This window comes from Parus major, chromosome 5 (genome assembly GCF_001522545.3).
Source record: "Parus major isolate Abel chromosome 5, Parus_major1.1, whole genome shotgun sequence".
Taxonomy (NCBI): domain Eukaryota; kingdom Metazoa; phylum Chordata; class Aves; order Passeriformes; family Paridae; genus Parus; species Parus major.
In genome coordinates, this window is record NC_031774.1 from 15,097,295 (window position 1) to 15,120,509 (window position 23,215).

Sequence of the window (23,215 nt, forward strand, 5' to 3'; positions counted from 1 at the left end):
CAGGTGGTTTATGGAGATGTGGACACACAAAGAGATGAAAAATTCTAAGCTGTGTCTGGTTCCCAGAAAGATGGGAATTTGCCTGTGAAGGTAAAAAGGTGGAAAATATGTTGAACAGCTTTGCTCTGGGCTGTCTGGGAAAAAGTAATGCCTGTCCTCTTGCAGCCGTGATGATAATTGCTCCGAAGGGCATCCACCCACTTTGCTGCTCAAAAGGAGGACCTGCTGCCACATGGTTTCTCTCAGCTTCCCTCCTGTGCCAGCTCCTCCAGGACAGGAGATCCAACCTGATTTTCCACTCTTATCAGAGACTGAAGTTTTTACCATGGCAATTCCTGCATGGCACACTGGATGTTTTGCCCTTGGTTGCATGGAAAGCAGCTCCATGCTGGACAGCATTTCCATACAATGCTGGACTCTCATCACCAGACAGGCATGGGGAGGGCAGATTAGCAGGGCTTAAAGAAGTAGAGAGTTGTATGCCTAATTTGCCAACAGTAGCAAGACAAGGGATTAAAAATCAAGGGTTTTGGGATGAGATAACTGAATAGAAGGACTGATGATCTTGAATAAAGTACTGAATTTCACAAGGGAAGTAACAACATGTAACGAGACAAAAAGAAAACACAAAATATATTCAGAGAAATTCCATTGAGTCATACAATAATCTTGAAAACTTGTCTGATGTTATCAGTGCATTTTAAAGCCTCTGCTTGTCAGAAGAACTTTCATATGTGATTTCTGAATAGGTTACAGCCTGCAGGAAGGCAGAGTGGCTCATTCTGTTCCCATTTTTATTATTTTGCAAATTTTCTCAATTCTTTATGTGAACTGACATTTTAAGCCTATCCTCTTAGTAAATTTATTACAGATTTGGGTAACTGGAACTTGCTGTGATGGCTGATTTTAGGTTTATCAACACAGGCAAATACTTCTTTAAAGAGACCTTTAATCTAAGTCAGTTTCCAAAAATAATAGGTCTAACAAAATGATTTCTCTTTCTGATTTTAAGGTAAGAAAACAACATGAAGGAAAGGCGATTAAATTAATCAATTGATTTAAATTTTGTCTTTGTTCTTAAATTGAACTGAAAACCTCAAAAGAAAAATGTTGTAATTCCATATTCTACATGCTGTTTTAAAAGGTAGTGCAAGCCAGAATAATTCATCCACAGTTAAAACTTGATTTGGTAAATATATTCAAATGCAATTCTTGTAATCCTCCTCCTACCCAAGTCCCTTTTTCCTTTCCAAATGAAATCCCAGCAAAGCTGGTCCAGTCTTGGCAAGGCCCTTCATTGACAATGCTTCTTTTTGATGGGGTATTTCACTAGCAAAGTCTCTGAATAGTTTTAACTAAGTATTTCTGGAGTACCTAGCATAACTATAGCTTTTCATCTTTAATACCTCTGCAGCTTCATCCTAGATTTTGAGGAAGAGCCGTGTTCTCTGCCCTCTTTATATGTTATCTTTACTGCCATTAATGGTGTTACAGAATCCCCACTGAGGTCTCTTTGCTGATGCCTACCACACAAGATGCATGAGAGTTATTTTTGTTGCCTCTTTTGGAGTGGTTTTTTTTTCCTTACAGTCTTCAGAGCCTTGCTCCCAGCATCCCAGCCTGTCCAGCAACCTTGGTTCACCTCAACCAGTGACACAAAAATAAGCCAACCACAGCATTGTGCTGCTAATTTGTACCCCCCAGTAAGAGGGTCCCCAAAGCCACCCCAGCAGACAGCAGGTGGGTGGGCCTGCAGTGCTGCTCCTTGACTACCTTCTGGGCAGTGGAGTGCCTTGGAACCTGCTCCCAAAATGTTGTCCGAGAAAATCTTTCAACACCAGGTAGCATTACCCTCCGTCAGTTTGGTGGGGTTTTATCTTGTGTTTTGAGCATCCAGGATTTAGCAGAGACCAAGTAGACACTTTAGGAGACTCAGAGGGGATTAGGGATGAAATTAAAGCAAAAGCAAGGGCTGTTGTCAGTGTGTGAGGTGATACCACATGGGAGGACACAGAAGCTGGGGATAGATGAGCCATGATGGTTGCTTAACACCTTCCTCTGTTTTTTACTGTGCTGAACAGCAGAGCACCCTCAGCATCTGCAATAGGAGAAGATACTACACATGACTTAAAATCAATTTTGTCTCACTACTGCACCAATCTTTAGCTGCTGCAAACTGCTTACTTCAGCTTCAGCTCCTACCAATGAGCTTCCCAAGCTGCCTCTGTGGGGCTGGCAGTGTTGGTCACGCCGTCTGCTCCCTGGTTTTGGTAAACATCAACAGCTTTGCACCCTCAAGGAGGCCAATGGGTTGTTGGTCCTGTGCAGCTTTTGGCACTGCAGAAGTCATCAGCAGGCTGGGATGAACTCAGCTGTCCTGCAGAGTGCAGGATGAGCCACTAACCCTACCAGATGTCAGTGCCCTGGCCAGCAATTGGGCAATCAGCTGGTGAAAGGCCACCAGCTTCCCTGCCCCAGGGATTTGTGCCTGCCTGTCACCAGGATGGAGGTGGCTCGCAGAAAGCATGGCCATGCATTCCTGCAGCACCTGTTTGTGTGGCACAGCTGCTGAAAATCTAACCAGAGGAAAATGCCAGTTTTACTCACAACAGGGCAGAGACTGTGGGATGGGTCTGACCTGTCGCACACTGTCACAGCCCCAGCTGTACTCGAGCATTTGGTCTCTTAGGAATTACTGCAAGAGGAGCAAAGCACTTAAGAAGGCAGGAATGAGAGGGTTTTCCCAGGTTATTCCCTCTAAAGCCTTTTTCATTTCTGAGGAGTCAGATTCTGCCCTCCTGCTGCCAGAGTGACATGGCCAAATCAAGCTCCGAGGTGGTGGGGGAGCCCTGGAAGGCACAGCGTTGTCAGTAGCCGGGCACCGGGAGATGCACACATGAGAACAGCATCCAGTCCCGCAGCTGCCTTGCGGGAATCAGTGTTATTTTCCTATTACTTTACTGCCTCCATGACAAGGCAAACAAGGGGGAAAAAAGGCTGGGGAGGGCTAAATCTCTCCCTTCCTTTTATTTCATCCTTTCACAGATCAAAATCCTTTCATGCAATTCCCAGGCTGGGAAAGTAAATGTGTCGGACTGAACCATGCAATGAGAGTGAACTCCATCCCGAAGTGGGGGGAGGGGGAAAGGAGAGAAGGGGTAAATTAGAGAAGAAATCTTTTGGATGCAGGCAAACAGGTGGGGGATTGTCTGGTCTGTGAAGGCAGGGTGTCTGCAATCTTTGTAGCGATTAGATTTAATGGGACAGACACGTTTCTCTCCTTCACATCCCCTCCTCCTCTCAGCCCGAGGGGGAGAAAGGAGGGAGGTGGTGATGGGGAGGTGGCAGGGGAAGAGAAGATTTGAAAGAGTCTTTGACGTCAGCCCTGCCCTATAAAAAGCTGGCAAGGAGCTGAAAAGCAGACAGCAGAGCTCGTGGAAGAGCAAAGATGCCAACCCCGAACATCTCCACCTCTGCAGCCAAAGGCTTCCGCAGGGCGGTGTCAGAGCTGGACTCCAAGCAAGCCGAGGCCATCATGGTAAGACAACCCTACCCCACTTCTTTCCCTCCCCCTCCAAAAACCACAGCCTCTTCCACAGCTATAGGCAGAAGCAGGCAGGGATAGATGGACCAACACTTTGTTTGTGGGACTTCCCCAACATGGGCACATCCGGGCTCAAGACTGGCAAAGGGAAATTACTCCAACAGTTCTCTCTACATACTGATACGTGTGAAATGAAAACATTTAAGGGGGTGAAAACTTGAAATAATGAAACCACCTCAACCAAAAGTAAGATGAATAACCCACAGACCTAAGGCAAGAATAGCAAGGAATCCCCTGTAAAAGGCAATTTGAAGATCTTAAGGATTTACAGGTTTCAAGGCATTAAACTGCAGAGATTTCATCTGTTCTAGTATAACAAAAAAAGGGGAGCTGTCATTTCAGACAGCACACAAGGCACAGGCAGTTTAACTTGTTTGTTCATGGCTGCTGTGTCCAGTTTATCTCCCAGAACATCCTTCCCCCATCTCTGTTCCCAGTCTTCCTTGGTGTGTTCTCAGCCCTGTGTTTAGCCCAGGGAAAGCTTCTGCACACACCAGATCTGAATGTGTCAGGGAAGGGAGAGGAAAACTTCCCTCTGAGCTGTCAAGTGTCTGTAGAAAGCCAAGCCTGGCCAACACATCAGACTTGCTGTAGGGACAGGGACATTTCAGCTCTTAACTTCAAAGCCTTGCCAGGCAAGATGAGCTTGAAGACTCCCAATACTGGATGGTCCTGTGGGGCAAAGATGTGGATAGGCAGCAGGTGACAATGCAGGAGTCAGAGCAGCCAGAGGCAATGGCTGCACCAGGAGGGGACCCCTTGGGATGCTTGGCAGGAGGAAAGTTAGGAATAGAGATGGGTTAGGTAGCAGATATGTTTGGCAGATGTCTGCAGTCTGACTCCAACAGGTCACTTTTTAGACCTCCCCATTTTGCTCCCTTATACCTGTTTCCCTTTTCACCCACTCTCCTCTTAACCCTGTGCAATGCTCTGCCTTACTAAAATCAACCACTACATTGGCAGAAAGGTATTTTGGAGAATGGAGTTTGCAGAAAAGAAGGGAAACATTTGGGAAACAAAAGAGGTTGCTTTCTCTAATAAATGGAAATCAGGGGAGGCTTCCCTTTCACACGGTGCTTTTCATTCTGGCAAAATAATGAACACTTGAGTGGCCCTTGAAAACCTGGTATTTTCCAGGCAACTTGTAAAACCAGTATTTAAGAAGCTCAGTGCCTGGAGAAGTGAAGAGTGTTTGGTTATTACACCTTCTGGAATGCTGCTCTGTGTTTTAAGAAAAAATGGGCCACTGAGCATAGGGGCCAGGGGAGTTCAGGTTCAGCAGGTGGGCTGACAGGACTGAGGCAACCTGCTTGGGACGAGTGGCTCCTCCAGCCTGGAGGGTACATAAAACCTTAGCCTGTGTTTGTTTTTGAATGAAAATTTTCAGAAAAGGGCAAACAAATAAAATTAAAACTTTGCCCTGTGAGGATCGCTCTGAGAGTGGGATGTATGAAAAGCTTTTCTCTTTGCTCTCACCTAGCACAGGAGAACTCCACAACCCTGGCTTCTACCAGGCAAGAGGCATGACTCTGCATCTGTGTGTGATATCACATGTCCCTGGCCCTTGTGCTGTGACTGTGGGTGATCTGTCACACAGCCGTCACCCACCACCACATCACCTCCAGCAGGTCTGAGGTGTTCCCTTGCCAGGGGGAACACTGCAAACTGGGGGGAAAACCCAGACCTTTGCAACCCCAGAACTCCTCTACACCAGCAGGTATTTTACATGTCAGCTGGGCCAGACAAACATCAAACTCCATGCAAAAATCTTTGGTTACATAGTAAGTTTTTCTGCTGCTGATAGTTTTTGCAGGAGACCCTGTGACTGTAGCTGGGGCAGAGTTTGGTTACAAAGCCAGGCAGGAGACAGCAATTGGAGCCAAAAAAGCAGCAAAAATCACCCAGGAAAGCAGGAGTGGGACATTAATGTCCCCAGTCTTTACAACCCTTCCTGATTGCTGCAAATAATGTGCCGGGGAAAAAAAATCAACAAAATAGCTAGAAGACAGTATTGCTAATGACAATATGCAGGCTGGGCAGCAAACTCGAGGAAGGAAAAATTAAAAAACCCTTCATAAGAGGTGAAAACTAGCCTCCAGAAGAGGTGAATGGGTCAGGCCCTGGTTAGGAAAATAAGTGCTTTGCAAAATCAAATTACAGTTCTCACTGTAGCCAGATATGCACTCAGGGAGCAAGTCTGCAAAGCAATTCAGAAATACCATATAATGGTGCCTTTGGAAGGAAGGAAGGCATTTATCATGAGGTCAGTTTGGTTATTATATATGCCACATTCCTAATTTCCAGCAAATGGAGTTACTAGCCCAATGAGCATAAATGTGAGGGGCAGAGTTGAGGACAGTGAGGTGGGGCACATGCAGCCAGGCAGCCTCCACCTGGCACAGGAGGCAGCAGGCAGGCAGACCCCTCCCTGCCCTCTTCTCCCAAGCAAAATTAATCCTTTTTCTGCTGTGTTTTATTATTTTTTATTTTATTTTATTTTTTTTCAATTTACCTGCTTAAACTATGTCATCATTCAGCTAAGGAACTTCCAGGACCCCTTGACAGGGACCAAAGCCCCCATTCCTGCCTGCCAGGGTCCACAGCACATGTGTGGGACTGATTGAGTCCGCTTCCCCTGGTGCAGCCTTCCAGTCACCCAGCTCTGGCATTTTAAACTCCACCCACCTGGATTTTAACCTGATTTACAGCTTAAATATCGAAGTCTAATTTCCCTCCTCTCCCCTTCTCCAAACCAGAAGTAAAATCCTGCTGCGCCTTGGGGCACAGTGTGACAAAGCACCCTTCAGTAAGGCACTGCCTGGTTTGGGATGGCTGTGGAGGTCATTTTCTGTGGCTGGCACAGGGCTGTTTGCCCTGCTTATTGCAGGCACTTTAAGGTAAACACCAGCTGAGCTAAAAACACTGCAGTGATAAAAAACACACACTTAAAGCCGAGCACATGCTCACAAGATTTTTAAAGTTAAGACCGAGGTCACTTGTTAGATGTCTGCTCTCTTTAGGCACAAAAACCAAGTTAGGCAGCATGCACTTGTTTGTTAGAAGGTGTTTTTCTGTGCCCTGAGGAATAAAGGGTGGATCAGAAAACGTAATTTCAGAGGGGTATCTTTACTGAAACAGGACCAGATAGAGGTGCATGGGCTGGTGACTCAATGTGCTGAGTTCTTGAGGCTGTGTTTAAAATGTCAGCTTTACACTGCTAAAGCATCCAAGAGGATTCTCCTAGGAAACATAAATTTCTGATAGTGACTTTGAAAATCAGAGAGAAAATAAACTTAGTAGTCAATCAGGCTGTCTTTTTAAAAGGAAAACACTTTTAATTTTAACAAGGAAGGGAAAGCACTGCTTAGTTAGTATGTATGTCTTTTCTAAATATCTTCAATGTAATCACAGGGCAAACTGCAGTCAGTCCCACTCTATATCCTTCTTCAGTGCTGCCCCAGGTTTCTTTTAGCAAGCTCTGGAGGTTTGTCATCTGGTTTGGGTCTTGAACACAGAAAACTGGAACCAGATGGGTTGCCTCAAAATAGAGAACTGGTTGTTAAAAGACCAAGAACAAATAAGCTAGTATAAGAGCTATTTATATTACAAAAGAAACAGCAGTGATTGAAATAGTTTGTAGTTCACTATAAATACAAACAGGTGTCCTAACATGACCTCAGGCACAGAGTTACATTTTAGGTTCAATTCCAAGTAACAGAGATCTGCAGGAGTTTGTTGAGACAAAACAAATCTACAGATAAGTGGGAGGAATTTATTTTCTGGGGTATATGGTTGTGGTTTCAATTACACTTCAATGGATAAGCATCCACTTAATGTCAAAAGTAAATGTCATATTGGATCCTGGGAGCAGTTTTGCTAAGCTGCCCCACTAATACACCTGCAAACAGTTCATGTTTCCTGGCCAGGCCACAGCTGTGGGCTTCACCTGTCCCTCACAAAGTATTTTTTCTCAGATAACTTCAAGTTTATCTGATGTCTCTCCACTTGAGCTCATCAGACACCTGAAAACCACATCAGATTGTTTTTTGGAGGATATTGAAAATTGTTGCTAGGGGAGGTGAGGGGAGAAGCCCACTCTCCAGTAATGCTAGAAAGGTATTTTACACAGGTTTGGGGGTTTTTTTGTTTTTGTTTTTTTTTCCCCAAATCCCCACATTTCTGAAAGTTCAATTCTAAAACCTCAGTCCTCATGAGCAGATCTTCCTCTACAAAGCCAGGCAAGTCAGTCCAGCCTTTCCCTGCTTCCTCATACCACATACCAGTGGTACTCCTCATGACACATACCAATCACATCTCATTCCAGGTACTGGGAATGCCTGTGATCTCCTACATCTCTGTGAGGAGTGTTACTTATTTCTGTTCTGCCCTCAGTCTCCACGGTTCGTTGGAAGACGTCAAAGCCTCATTGAAGATGCCAGGAAGGAAAGAGAGGCTGCGGCTGCAGCCACTGATGCTGCAGAGTCTACAGAGACCATTGTGTTTGAGGAGAAGGATGGGAGAGCCATGCTGAACCTCTTCTTCATGCTCAAGGGAGCCAAGACTTCACCACTGTCCCGTGTCCTTAAGGTATTTGAGGTGAGTACCCAACCTGTTGTGTGGCACCCAAGGAACACAATTCAGGTTTCATGACTGGGCTGTGAGAAGCATCACTTGAGTGTAATAAAGAAGACTCAGACTTGGTCTGCCTATGTCAAATTATCAGTTAATTTTCTGTTATCTCTGAAGTCAAGGTTTGCTCATGCCCCAGTGTGTCCTCACTTATCATCACTAAGAGGAAGCCATACCTCTGCCTTGCGGTGCTGTTAAGCTCTGGCCTTTATTTTTCTTCATTAATTTCAGTTTTGCACTCTAGTCCACACCTTTATGGCTTGTAGTGTACTCTGACAGCCCTCCCTGCCGCTCAGCACTTCAGGCACAGTGCTCTGATCCCACATTCAAAGCAAGCTGTGTGCCCTGCCTATCTACAGATCAAACTCACCTCATTTCTGGGTCATTACCACACTGGTCCTCAGTCAAATATTTACATAAACAACTCTGCACTGGGTGTAAAACTAGCATATTGTTTTCAAAATTATCTCTCTACTTCAAAGATTATTCTAATTCACATGTTAAAAGTTCTGTTGGTTCCCCTCAGAGATTCATCCCATCTATGCCTTTAATACCAAGGAAAACTGGTAACTGAGCTTTTACCCCCTGGCCACCAATGTAGTGTTTCATTATATAGGATCTCAGTGCCATGAACAGAAAGACTGAGATAAGTGCTGCCTATTTAAACAGTAATTCAAGCATGACAGCTTGCATTCATGTAGTGTGTTTTCATCGAGAATGATTCAAAAGTGTTTTGCAAACTGAGGTTTTATCTATGGTAGTTTAATTTCATTGACTTCAGCAGTGAGAGAAGAGGACAATTTGTTCCTATTAATCAGTCACGTGGCTTGTAAGGGGCCTCTGGAGGTCTCTGGTCCAGCCTGCTCAGAACAGGTTCAGTCACAGCAGGTTGTCTGGGGCTGTGTACTCTATGTAAACCTGCTGCTTAAAAACAGTAAGCATACCAAAAGGGTATTTGGGGGATAAGTATTTCCTTGAAATTGTAGGTCATTCTAGTTATTCTTTGTCATTTAGTATTACCTCTGATAATCTTATGAAAAACATTTAGATGTTCAGCAAATACAATTCCTCTACGAGGACTGTTGCAAGAAAAGCTGTTTTCTGGGGACATATAGTTCTTGTCTCAAGACTGAAAGAACCTTTATGACAAACTTTTCAGACAAAACCCATGTGTTGTGATGACTGGGGTCTCCTTCCCAGAAGCACACAGATGCCAGTCAAAGAATGGCAAATCCAGCAGGGTAACATTCAACAGCTGCTCAGTGGGTATGAAAAAGAAGTGTAAGCTCTTGTACTTGGTAGATTTTATGTTATACTGCGTTCAAATTCTGTAATTTAAACAATTTTTAAAACATCAAGTGAGAAGCTGCGGCAGCTTATGTTCAAATATTGTTTGTTTCTTCCTGGAGCTAAAAAGCTCTTTGAGCTTGTCACAGAGAGAGCTTTAAATATAATAAAAAGACAAGCATGTCAAGTCCCAACAGAGGAAGATTCATTTCCCAGATCCCTCTGGCAATGCAGGTACAAGATATGAAAGCAGACGGGCATAATGACATTTGCCTCATCGTGAACCAGGCTGCAGGGAAGCTGGTTTCACTCTTCTGTATGTGTTACATGCAGCTGAAGCATAGGTAATGCAATCACGACTGTCAGATTAATGCAAAGGTATCGATTGTTGTGGGGACAATATAATAGTGAAGTTGGTAGGTACATTAAAAAACACCGCCCTAAATTTAATTTACCTGTGGCATCGCATCTGTTCCTTCTCATCTTTTTTCCTCTGATTAACAAAAGAAATCGTGTCCCTTCCTCTGTCAAAGGTCTTGCAGGAACTTTGGGACGATTGGGTCATTGCCTAGGGCCTTGGGCTTGCACTGCCAGTTTTCAGTGAGCTAAAGAAAATACTCACAGATTTACCAGGGCCCTTTGGGAGACTACAGACATCGTTTTGTCTCCTTATTCCCTGGGGAGGTCAATTCTGATAGCGAGCGGTGCTGGTAGCGAGTCCAGACGAGCGCTGGGGCAGGCGGGCCGCCGCAGCCCTGGCGTTCAGCACCACGGCTAGCGCCGCTTCTGCGGCCCGCCCGGGCAGCGCCGGCCCCGCGGGACCCAGCCGGACCCACGGGACCCTGCCGGACCCACGGGACCCGGTCAGACCCACGGGACTCGGCCGGACCCACGGGAACCGGCCAGATCCACGGGACCCCCCACCAGACCCACGGGACCCGGTCAGACCCACGGGACCCCCCACCAGACCCCGCGGGACCCGGCCAGACCCACGGGACCCGGTCAGACCCACGGGACCCGGTCAGACTCACGGGACCCCCCGCCAGACCCACGGGACCCGGCCGGACCCACGGGACCCCCCCACCACACCCACGGGACCCCGCCAGACCCGCGGGACCCGGTCAGACCCACGGGACCTGGTCAGACTCACGGGACCCCCCGCCAGACACGCAGGACCTGGTCAGACCCACGGGACCCCGCCAGCCCCGCGGGACCCCGCCAGACCCGCACCCCACCCATCACAGACCCCACCATCATACGCCTCGGGAGTGGCTGAGACAGGAAAGCAAAACGTGGCACCCTGCCACATCAACTGCTTCTCTTGGTCTTCTTCACCATGGTGGAAGTCTTCTGTTGGTAGTTTTTGAGCAGCCTCAGTGTTGGTGCAGGAGATAAAAAAATGTGGAATCAATGGGTAAGTGTGTTTTTATGGGAGGGAGGTGGAGGCATGAAGAAAACAACATGTAGGAATCCATCCCAGACTGGGATTGTTCATCCTGGAGAAGGGAAGGCTTCTTGGTGACCTAATTGCAGCCTCCTAATAACTGAAGGGGGTCTAGGGGAAAGACAGAGAGAGACTTTCTACAAGAGCACATAGTGTCAGGACAGAGGGGATGGATTCAAACTGAAAGAGGGTAGGTTTAAGTCAGATAGTAGGGAAAAGTTCTTTACTCTGAGGGTGATGAGGCACTGGAATAGGTTGTCCAGAGTTGTGGATGCCCCATCCCTGGGAGTGTTAAAGGTCTGGTTGGATGGAACTCTGAGCAAACTGGTCTAGTGAAAGTTGTCCCTGTCCATAGCAGGAGGTTGGAATGAGATGGGTTTAAGGTCCCTTCCAACCCAAACCATCCCATAGTTCTGTGTCCATATAGACATCTTTGGTAGCAGCAGGTGTTTCAAATCTTGTTTAATGCTTTCTTTTTTTCTTCCTTTCCATGTCTCAAAAGACATTTGAAGCTAAAATTCACCACCTGGAGACCAGGCTTAGCCGAAAGCCCCGTGAAGGGACCGCTGAACTGGAATACTTTGTGCGCTGTGAAGTCTACAGCTCTGACCTCAATACTTTCATTAGCTCCATCAAGAGGGTAGCAGAAGATGTGAGGACCACTAAGGAAGACAAATGTAAGGAACTTACAAACATTTTCACTTCAGCAGAGAGGCTGAGCTCTCCCTGTAGAAACAGAGTAGAGACTGCTAATCCCAGTAAAGGGAAAGGGCTGCTGTGTGCTGAACTTGAGCAAACCAGAAGGGACTGCCTCTGGGATACCTGAATCCTGAAAGTAATTTCCCTCCTTGTCCTGTTCTCAATAGATTCCATTGTTCACAGTCTATTCTTCTGGTGAAAGATTGAAAAAAAATATAAATAGGTGGTTGAATTTCATGCTTTGCTCACACCTCTCCTAATGAGTTCTCCATCCCTACTCCAGCATTTTATATTATAAATGCAAGGTAGTTTCCTATCTACATGTTAGGACCTCTGTACAGATTCCAGCACTAATCTACAAGACACTTCCTGTGCCATCCTGTTCTGAAGATAGGATAATTATTGTAGAATAATATCGTAGGAAAATATCCCTAGACACCTATGAACAGCAGCTTCTCTGGACGTTTTTTAACACAAATCATTCAGTAAAACTTAATTTTATTCTTCTTTAATTTTGTCACAAAAAACTTTGCTGAGAGATGGGCAAGGAAGTCATGCAGTGGAGATCATGTCAATAGACATGATCTAGGGAAAGAGCCTTGAGATTGTGAAACTACTGCCTAGAAGTAGCTGTGCCATTTGTATGTGTGCATGTGGTACACCAGATCAGGTGTATCTTATTCAGCCTCAGAGCCCCTTCTCTTCAGGGGATCTTCACTTCCACAGTCAGACTGTCACTTTCTCTCTCCCTGTAGTTCACTGGTTTCCCAGAAAAATCTGTGAGTTGGACAAGTGCCACCATTTGGTCACCAAGTTTGACCCTGACTTGGATCTGGATCACCCGGTGAGTCAGTCTGTGTGTGCACCCTCCACGCTGAACTCCAGAGCCGTCCCACAGAGGCAGGGATTAGTGCAGCTGATCAGGAGACTGGAGTGCCATTGCAGCCTTAAGAGATGTCTCTCCAGCCAGTGATGAATTTTCCTGGGTGAGAAACTTTAGTAACTGATTAAAAGTCCTGTCTCTGTTCCCATTTGTCACCACAGGGCTACTCTGACCAAGTATATCGCCAGAGAAGGAAATCAATAGCAGAGATTGCTTTTCACTATAAGCAGTAAGTCTCCTTCCTAACATTCATGAGGGGATAATGACGTGTCAATGAACCTGTTGGGAAGTCATTGTGCTACCTGTATGACACTTCTCTTCCTTTATGTTTTGTCTCCCCATTCAGCCTTTCCAGCTCCTTTGTGTCTCCTCCCTTTACATTCCAGTCTCTCTTGAACTAAAAAATAGTTATGAATTAATGACCACAGGGTCATTAATTCATACATTGGTAAGAGTATAGTAAGAATAAACCTCCTGCATAACAAAAGCCAGATATATATCTATCAGACCTCAAACTTCATTTGGAAATGTAGCATCTCTTTAGAATGGCATCTAGTTTTGACTTCAGTGTGTCAAGTACTGAAAAAGCTGCCCCATGCCCAGAAAATTTGTTCCAAGGGTCCATTATCCTGGTCATGAAAAAATGTGTGTTTCATTTCTAAGCTAGACTTCGACAGCTTTAGCTATTACCCAATGTAGCACACATGCCCTTCATCTACTAGACAAAATATTGCTATCAGACCTTTTTTTTTTTGGTATGAGGGTATTTATAGGCTAAATTATTCACCTCCTACTCTGCTAAATTAAAAAAAAATCCAGTAATGTTTTCATCATCGTCTTGCATAGATTTAAGACTATGCCTTGTACTGTTACTTAATACTTCTATTCTGATATATGCAGTGATAGCACTCAGTGTGTTCACTACAACATCAAACAGAGTCTAATATTCAGTTAGGTTTGAAAAATATTCCCTAGATCCCATTCGGTGCCACTGCCTTTTACTGTAGAATTCTCTCTCTGAGCAGGACTTTAAGTGCCGAAAGCAGACTACAGAAATTATATGGGTCAGATATTTGAGCTACCCCTGCAACTGGTGTGATCCCAGAAAGGGTTTCTGCTGTTGGTTTTCATGTACTCTGCCATTTTGAAGCCCAGAATATGGACACTGTTGTTTTTATCCTGTTCAAATGCTAGATGCACAGAAAGTCACTGTGTCAGAGGAAGAGTCCCAAGTGACACAGGGATAAATTCTGTCCTAAGATGAGGCACCAATTTAGGAGGTCTTTAACATCTCACCTGCAGGTTAGCATTTATGAGCCACTGTGTAGCATTCTTCAGGCAACCCTTCAGGAACTGTGTTTTACAATATATGAATATCTCATTTTTCCAAACACAAAAAAGAAAGATTCAGGAAATAAAATTATAACTATGATGAGAAAAAGCAAAATTGTCAGTCTTCTTTCATCAATGCCCATTTATATCAATTTCCCTGCCACCCTTAATCTTACTGACAATATATTTTCCTGCAGGTCAAATGCTTTCAGTTTTCCTTATTAACTGCTTTTATTTCCCAGCCACTGGTTCATTCTCGGAGCCATCAGCTCCCTGAAGTTCAGACACATTAAATGAGTTTATTTTCACACACAAAGTTTTTTCAATTTTTCCAGCGAAAACCATTTCTTTTCCTGGTGAATATTATGCCTGCTAAACTCTTGCTCGTCCCTTGTTCATTCATAATCTCTGACTAGATTCATGCTTTTCTTTGTGTCTATGTATTTGTTGCACCTGTGCAAGTGACCCAGTACTAAGGCTTTGTCTTTCCTATCACCCCCTTGTTTGGTTTTTAAAGAATGCTGAATGACATGCAGAGCTTCTCCAAAGTGCTTCCTTCTCAGAGGGAAGAGGAGCCTGGCTGGGGCTCTGCTCAGTAATGGTGCCTTTGCCTTGCAGTGGGGACCCGATCCCTCACGTGGAGTACACGGCGGAGGAGACAGCTACCTGGTGAGTGCTGATTTCATTATTAGTGCTGATTTCACTATTAGTGCTTCACCACTAGAAGCTGGAAATAAACACCCAAACATTTAAGGCACAACCTCTTGAAAAATGCAATCAAAATGCAAGTCAGGAGTGCAAGCATCCTACTCAATGGCTTGTGGTAAAAAACACTTTCATGCTGCAGCCAACAGGACTTTCCTCCAATGGAGCTTCCTGACAGACCAAGGTAGATAATAGGAGTCCCACTTCTCTAGGGGTCCTGACTCAGTAGCAGCCTCAAACAAAGAGCAGTCATCACAGCTGCAGGAAGTATAAGGCCCATGGTGAATATCTGCGTGGTGCCTCATGGGCCTCACTTAGGAAAGCACTCCCTTTGAACAAGAATTTTTCCAGAAGTGTTGCTGCAGGAATGTTTCTGAAAACAAGGCCAGCTCATATGACCTGAGTACACAGGCTTCTCAACAAGGTCATCTCCTGGTTCTATTGACTGCCTTCACAGTGCAACTTCAGGAATTACCCTACTGGGAATATTTAAATTCCAGTTAATACCTTTTATACAGTCTTCTGACCTCTAAGTGAGAAACAGGTCTGTGCAAGACACAGCTGCTGCCTTTGTAGGTTCATTTGAATGTGTGTCTGTATGTTTACATACCTCTATCAATATGCAGAGACATAGACTTATGTGGAGAAAGGCAAAAGGACATGCAGCCTAGAGACATGAGTACCTGATAGTGCATAGCCAGAGCACAGGAGAGGACTGGACACATTAACCACTGTGTCTCTCCTCCTCTCCTCCTGAAGGAAGGAGGTATACAGCACCCTGAAGAGCTTGTACCCCACCCATGCCTGCAAGGAGTACCTTGAAGCTTTCGGTCTACTGGAGAAATTCTGTGGCTACAATGAGAACAACATCCCTCAGCTGGAGGAGGTTTCCCGCTTCCTGAAAGGTGGGTACGAGCCCAGGGGACCCAGGCTCGGGGTCTGCCAGATGGGAAGCCTGAAGCTAAAGGAGTAGTGTGTGAGTGGGGATTTAGGAGGGGAGCTGGTGGTTTGTGCATTGCCCACAGAGGACAGAGGCAGAGCCCAAGTGGAGGGGACTGCAGCTAAACACAGTGGGCTGTGACTGAAGGGCAAGCCCGGGGTCAAATGATCCCGCTGAGCAGGTGCAGAGCAGGTGTTGTTCCCTAGCAGGAGCAGGTAGATTAGGCTGGTGTAGCCCTGCAGCTCCCAGCGCTGGGGGCAGCGGCACAGCCCGTGGGCCGTGCAGCTCGCACAGAGGCTGTGTGCTGTTTCAGAGAGGACTGGCTTCCAGCTCCGGCCGGTGGCTGGCCTGCTGTCAGCACGGGACTTCCTGGCCAGCCTGGCCTTCCGCGTCTTCCAGTGCACGCAGTACATCCGCCACGCGTCCTCACCCATGCACTCCCCCGAGCCGTGAGTATCGCCCGGCCCCGAGGCCTCCCTGCCCACTAAGTCCCAGCTGGCCAGCACTCACCCTTTTTCCCCAGCAGACACACTCTATCTGCTGCTGACTGTGTTTTCCTCCTTTCCCCCCTCCGGTCGGGCAGGGATTGCTGTCATGAGCTGCTGGGGCACGTCCCGATGCTGGCTGATAAGACATTTGCCCAGTTCTCTCAGGTAAGGTGGTTATCTGCTTTCTCCTCCTTGAGACGTAGGAATCCAAACCCCGGTGTTGCCACCTCAATCTTTCTTGCTTTTATTAATTATGATGTTCCAGAGTTCTAGTGATGGACCAAGACCCTAATACACTCTCTGTGACAAAGTGATTTTAGTCTGAGGTTGATGAAGTCCCAGCAGATGCCTGGCACTGCTGGGCAGCAATATGTGTGGTCTTGAGGCAATAAAACAGAGCAATCAATGTCTAAGGCCCTCAGACCGAACCTGTCCTGATGTTTGCCCCTTCCCTTCTCTTCCTAGGACATTGGGCTGGCATCTCTGGGGGCAACTGATGAAGAAATTGAGAAACTAGCAACAGTAAGTTTTTTCCTTTACTGGATGGGGGGGCACAACACCTCCAGCAGTACTTCTGTGGTATCAAGGGGACTGGTCCAGCCTGGTATTCCAAGATTTGCAGGCTCAGAGCTCCCACCCAAGCTGCCCCAGCCCTGCTCTTTTCGTGATGACTGTGCAGAACAGAGATCAGTTAAACAGCAGAGCTCGCTTGCACATTAACCCAATTTTCTCGGGCACCAGTAGTATCATCAAGCATCGTATTTCCAACAGCAGCACTGCTGGGACTCTTTGGGATGGGATTAAATGACATCTGCTTCCTTTGGCTCTCCCTCAGCAAGGTGACCCATCCTGCTCCAAGGACACCAAACAGCAGCATTTCACAGCAGATGGAACAAGCCCAGGAACACAGACTCTGTCCTGGTGCAGCAGCAACTTAGTTTAGCACTTTTCTCTGAAAGCAAAGTGTGGAGAGGGGACAAAAAGCAGGTTGTTTAAACAACCCCACACCCCAGCCATGATGCAAGGGCTCAGAAGTGACAGAGAGATTAAGATGAGGAGATGTGTCCCTCAGGAATTTTTCTTTTTCGTTTCACAGCTTTACTGGTTTACAGTGGAGTTTGGGCTCTGCAGACAGAATGGAATAGTCAAAGCCTATGGAGCTGGGCTACTCTCTTCCTATGGGGAGCTCATAGTAAGTCACACCATAACTTGCCTCTGTTCTAGACTGTAGAGAAAAACACTTTCTGCTTCTGCACAATGAATTTCCTCAATCTGTTCTCCACCTTTGCCTACCCCATATGTGCTCTCCAATCCCCTTTGTCTCATGCTGGATTTTTTCTGCCGTGCTCACAGCACTCCTTGTCAGACGAACCAGAGGTGCGGGACTTCGACCCTGATGCTGCAGCTGTTCAGCCCTACCAGGACCAGAACTACCAGCCTGTTTATTTTGTGTCTGAGAGCTTCAGTGATGCCAAAAATAAATTGAGGTAGGGCTGGGCAACAAGAGAGACCCAAACAACAGGGAATTAAGATGTTTGATATTGAAATAGGGCTTGACATTATGGCTGCTTTCAGCCCAAGTTCTCAGAAGTGCGCTGAAAACTTTGACCAGGTCTTCCGAAGTACAGCAGTTCTCCAGTTCCTATGGGGAACATGCTTGACATGAATAGATCTGTCCAGGGGGAAGAAAAATAACCTTTTCCCTCCAAGGCTGGTGTGTTAGTGTTAGTGGACCCCAGACACTATCCCACCAGGTAACTGGGTTTCCCCATCCCATGGGACTGCAAACAGTAAGGTAAGGGTCAGCCCTGCCCACAGACATCTGTTCAGAAGGGCACTTTCTTGGTCATACCCAGAACTGCCCAAAGGAGGAAAGCTCAGTCCTTGGATTGCTTTGATTGACAGAGGAAAACTTTGCCTACACCGTTTTTATCTTCACTTAGGAAAGAGACAGGGTGAGGTGAACATGACATACATGACTCTACAGTTCCTGCAAGAGGGGTATTTAATATAAATAACGTGGTGAGGACTGCTATATTTCAACTTTTGCTTTTATTACCCTCAGTTGCACTGTTCTTACAGCCTGGAGTCCAGCTGCTCAAAAGCAAGCACCGGAGGAGCCTGGGCTCACACACACACACTAGGCTGCTTTAAAAAAAACCCCAACTGCTGCCTAATGAGTCATTTCCTTGCATTTAAAAGGGGAAAATACACCGAATACACAGCCAAGATTAGGCTAGAAGGTCTTGACTGTGACAAGTAATGTAAATGTTCCCCTTTAAAGAGCTCAGAGACCACACAGATGCTACTCTGTGAGGTGAAAACATTCAAGCATGGTCTCTTTTGCACTACTGGCAGCTGCCACCACGGCACTGGCTATCACTGTTACGCCTGGGAAAAAGCCTCTTTTCTCAGAAACCCCGGTGTCCTTCCAAGCAGCCATGCTGTACCTATGTCCTTCCAAAGGTGTCCTAGTGAGTACACCCATTTTGGAGGACAGGTTTCTAGCCATTAGCAGCTGCACTATGAGCCGTCGCTCATGACATTAACAAGAGGGGTGAGCGGGACTTTGCCTGGTAGAATTGAGAGGAATCACATCTTTTAGGAGGAGGATAATGTGAGGATGCAGAAACCTCCTTTGTTTACTTTTTTTTTTGATGTTTTCCTGTAATGGCATGGCAGCTCCCTGCCAGGGCCAGCTTGTGCCATGTTTCCCCTTGGCCCTCTGTGCTGTGTTTTCCTCCAGATCCTTCCAATTCCAGCCTAAGCATGAAGTACCAGCTGTAGGAACATCTGTCTCCATATGGGAAAGGGCTGTGCTTCCCCGAGCCCTGAGCCAGAGCAGACCTGCGGTAGCCACAAGAGGGTAGCCTAAGCTCAGCAATTCAGGAGCGAAAGGGTGAAGCCTCGGCAGAGGAGAGGAGCATGCCTCTGTTAGCGCTGTTTGTCCTCTCGTGTTCCCAGGCCTTTCCAGCGTGGGACTGCAGCCACAAGCACCTAACTATAGATTTTCAGCTCCGTATTCACACAACCCCCAAATGAAAAAAACCCTACCTTATCAAATATACAAATCTTAGCGCTGGAAGTGAGTGTGGGCAACTTTGGGAAAACCCTACCCGTGATTTGCTTTCACTTGACCACATACTTCTCCTTCAGAAAAGCAGCAACGAGGTCTTGCTCTTGAGAGAAATCAGGCACAGTCAAGCTCATCACTGAGATTTAGGCTGCATTTGGCTTTGGGTACAGCAGTGCAGCTTTGCTGAAGCACAAGGCTCTGGTGATACTGTTCTCATCCTCTGGCTCAGGTCTGAGCCACTGCCTGTCAAGTCTACCCTTAATATGCCACACGGCTAGCTCCCCCCTCCCCAAGAAGAGATTAGTCAATAAATGCATGTCAGAAAGGATTTAGTAATATAATACTATAATACCTCGGGCTTTCCCTGCAATTAGCTTCTAAATCTCCTTGGCATTTTTTGAAAAAGGAATTGCAGCAGAGGATACCTGGCACTGGCCATGGAGGTGACCAATTTGATGTACCCTTGTGTTTGGTACAGCCCACAGAAAGCCACAGTCAAACTCACGGTGTTCCTTGGCAAACAGGGGATCTCAACTACTGCTGGAGTGGGGCTGGAAAGGTGGAAACTCTGCCAAAGGGAGGCATTAACTTGTGGTGATCTTCCTGGGTAAATGGTGATGAGTAGGAGGGAGACTCAGGACCCATCTCTTGTACCCAGTCTCCTGCGCCCTTCCCTTGCAGGAGCTACGCGGCGCACATCAAGCGGCCCTTCTCGGTGAAATACGAGCCCTACACCCACAGCATCGAGCTCCTGGACAGCCCTCAGATGATCTGCCACTCCCTGGAGAGCGTAAGGGATGAGCTTCACTCGCTGATTAACGCGCTCAATGTTATCAGTTAATACAAGAACTGAGCGATTTCCGTCCCCTGCCAGCCCCCAGCGTGCCCGCCCTGCCCTCACCTAGCTCCGTGCTGATAATTCCTACCTGTCTTCTCCCAGCATTGGCACCTCTGCCTGTCACCACGCTACCCCAACAGCTTTCCACTTTTGTATGTAGGGCCAGCTCGGAGGAGGGCAGCGGGAAGCACCCAAGGCTTTTGGGGTAGCTTTTCTATTGACTGCTGGAAGAGGCTTAGCAGAGACAAAAAGCATGGCCAAGCTAAAAAGTTGAAGTCAAGAGCTGCGTGCTAGGCTCCTGAGTGCAAGGAAGAGGAGAAAATCTACTTTATTTAAAAAGAAGAAAAAAAAAAAAGTAAAAGAAGAATGAGAGATAATTTTTTTTAATTGCAATTTGAGAGAAAAATTTAATCTGCCTTTTTTTATTTCCAAAACAACTCCATGAGTCTTGTTCTTAGTTATCCTAATATTACTATTACCTGATGCAGCTCAGGTGTGTGAGTAATGCTATTGCTGGCCATTTCCAAGGAAGGTACACGTCTGGTTTGGATGCTCAAACTCAGTTTCATGCAGTTTTCAGTGTAGATATTAATGGCTTGATCTGACCCAAAGCTCTTGGTTTTCCTCCCCCTGCTTTTGCCCTTCTTATCTTCTTTCAGGCTGTCTCATAACTTAGCGGTTTGCTCAGAAGTTTGGCCCAAGGTTATGCAGCTGTGCAGTATCAGAGCTGGGCTTGGGATGTGTGGAGGCTGCTAAACAGCTGTGGGGGACAGCGAAGGGGAGAATTACACAGAGTTGTTTGCATGATCATTTATAACATTTCTGTGTCAACTTTTGCCATCCTTATCCACGATATATGATTTTTATAATTTCCTCTTTAAAGAACTGCAAGATTTGGCAGTGAAGTTTTGGCTATTAACACAGCTAACATTGTTCTCCAGTTTTACTTCTACTGTGGCTCAGTCATAATAGTTTACAATCCGTTACTCTTTATCCCATTTCAGACCTCCACATATATGGGCTTAACCCCCAGTTCTCTCAAATTTTAACTCCTTAGCTACTGACAGCACTTAGTCTCCTGCCTGCTTCAATCTCTCTGTTTCTTTTCTTATTTGACCCTTCCTCCTAAATTCCTCCTAAATTGCTTAAAAGGCCATTACTGAAATCAGCAGTTCGACAGCAGGGCTAGCTGCTTTTCCTCAAGCTGTTCCTTCTCTTCAGATTTTCCTGTAAACTGATAAAACTACTGAGTTCATTCAGTTATTGTCATTTTAGAGCACTTTTTCCAAAGCTGCAGCTATGATTTCCCAATCTGGGTGGATCCAGATCATGAGCTGTAACTCTCGAGGCTCCCTTAAGAGCTGTAACAATTTTTCATTTGGGTTCTTCAGATATTAGTATTAGATTAAGTAGCTGGAGCAATGAGTCTATGCAAGACTAAGGCAGGCTGGGCCATAGTTCAGCTATCTAGCTGTGAAAATCCTACTGGCAACTTCAGTAAAACAGACTAAAACAAAAAAAAAACCAAAACAAAAACCAAACAAACAAACAAAAAAAAAAAACAGGCAAACTAGAAGAATTAAGTCTGTACAGTTAATGCACGGGTTATGACCTTGTTAACAAGAGCAGTGCCACTCTACTGGTCTGCAGGTTGCTGTTTCTCCTCGCCTTTGGTAGTGTCCAGCTCCTGGGCTGCTGCCTGTGAGAGCAGCAGGGATGTTCCAAACCCTGCAGCAATGCCAGGCTCCTGATCAGGACCGGGCAGGGAATCTCTGTGGAGGCATTTGCTTTCTGGTCTGGCCTCCAGAACAGTAAAGGTCTGAAGGTCTCTAGGTCTCCAGAGCACTTCACAGTCATTATCTGCCTTCATAAATATAAAAAAAAAATAATGCTATTTGTGAAAAGACCAAATATATTAACATGGAGTGAAAAGCTGATGTAGAAATCCTTGCAGCTGCAGGAGACCTCAGCTCCTCTACCTTGCCTTGGAGTTTGCATTGCTGCTCCTTGACTATATCAGCTGCTGCTTTTGTGAGGAGCTGTAGCAAAATCTGCTGTCCTGCAAAAAAAGCAAATAAGCAAAACTTGCAGCCTAACCCAGCGCCACGAGTATGCAAGCACACAAACAGATGTGCTGCAGCTGGAAGGTGAGCACCAGGAGGGTTGCACTCCCTTGCTTTTGGGACACGAAGCTGAGCTGGATCAGGCTCTGAGTGTGGAGGCTCTGGCTGCACAGGCGCCAGAGGTCCCTCTTTGGGCCATTTTTGATGTCTCTGTTCTTGACAAATTCATGACAGATTCCAGAATTTTTTGGCCCCTTAGGGAGACATCTGCGAAACATGAACCTGTTTGTATTTACTATTGCCCTCATCTATTTAATATCTTATATTAAGTTATTAGTAACTTAATAGGTCCCCTTTCACTTTGTCTCTAAGCCTTGTTCCTTTTTATCTGTTTTCAAATGCATTACTTGGCTCCTAATTTCATAAGCCATTTATAAATTGGATCCTTGCTCTCTCATTTTACACATTTCCCTCATGCTGCTTCTTCTACCACAGCATTGCTTTCTTCTTTATCTTGCCATAATATGTTAGGGTCCTAGACACAGGGCCACTAAGAGACAGGCTATCCAAACAAAATATGAGTAGAATTGCAAACCAATCCCTAATCTATCACTGCTTTTAAAGCTACTGATAGCAAGGTTAACTTTTTAGCCCATCATTTTGGATATTGTCCTACAATTGTCTTTAGATTCTTTTTAATAGTCCAACTCATTTCTTTCTACCATTCTGAATGATTGCAGGTGGTTATGCAGTCCTCACTTAATCCCCAGGATAGCTACTAAGACTTGAATTCTTCACTTAAAACCTCCCCCTTCCCAACCCTCCCTTCTGTTCATCTCATCCTGTCTCAGGTGCTGTTCCACACCTATGAACAATTTTCTCTAACAGCATTGTTACAGTTCCAGCAGTTGTATTCTTTTTAGGTGGAAGAACCTCAGCCTGCCCGGGCAAGGTATTTATTGTGGCAAGCTGATACTGATACCCTTCTTAAGCTTGTGACAGTTGATGGTGATCCCTTGGCAGTATTTGTCACAGCCTTTAGTTTATCCAATGCAGTGGAGTTGGCAGCTTTCTTTTACTAATCCACTTTTGCACACCTTAAGCAATTTTTATTTATGTCCTATGTTTCCTACTTCATTTGAGGCCAAGTATAAACTCTTTGCACTCTTTTCAGTGCACCCATTTTCAAAAATGAAAAATTTTTATGTAGCTCATTATGACGATTAC

The 23,215-nt window shown here is 45.8% G+C and overlaps 1 protein-coding gene across 1 annotated transcript; it reads left to right on the forward strand.

Annotated features, from left to right (window-relative positions):
• Nucleotides 1–3,448: 3,448 nt before the first annotated feature.
• On the forward strand, nucleotides 3,449–21,430 carry TH (tyrosine hydroxylase). The gene is made up of 13 exons (XM_033515355.1): nucleotides 3,449–3,601; nucleotides 7,976–8,200; nucleotides 11,467–11,641; nucleotides 12,419–12,507; nucleotides 12,708–12,775; nucleotides 14,497–14,547; nucleotides 15,343–15,488; nucleotides 15,837–15,972; nucleotides 16,107–16,176; nucleotides 16,477–16,533; nucleotides 17,108–17,203; nucleotides 17,365–17,498; nucleotides 19,769–21,430. Exons 1-13 carry the CDS (start codon nucleotides 3,449–3,451, stop codon nucleotides 19,926–19,928), a joined length of 1,560 nt encoding a protein of 519 aa, XP_033371246.1. The 3' UTR covers nucleotides 19,929–21,430.
• Nucleotides 21,431–23,215: the final 1,785 nt, after the last annotated feature.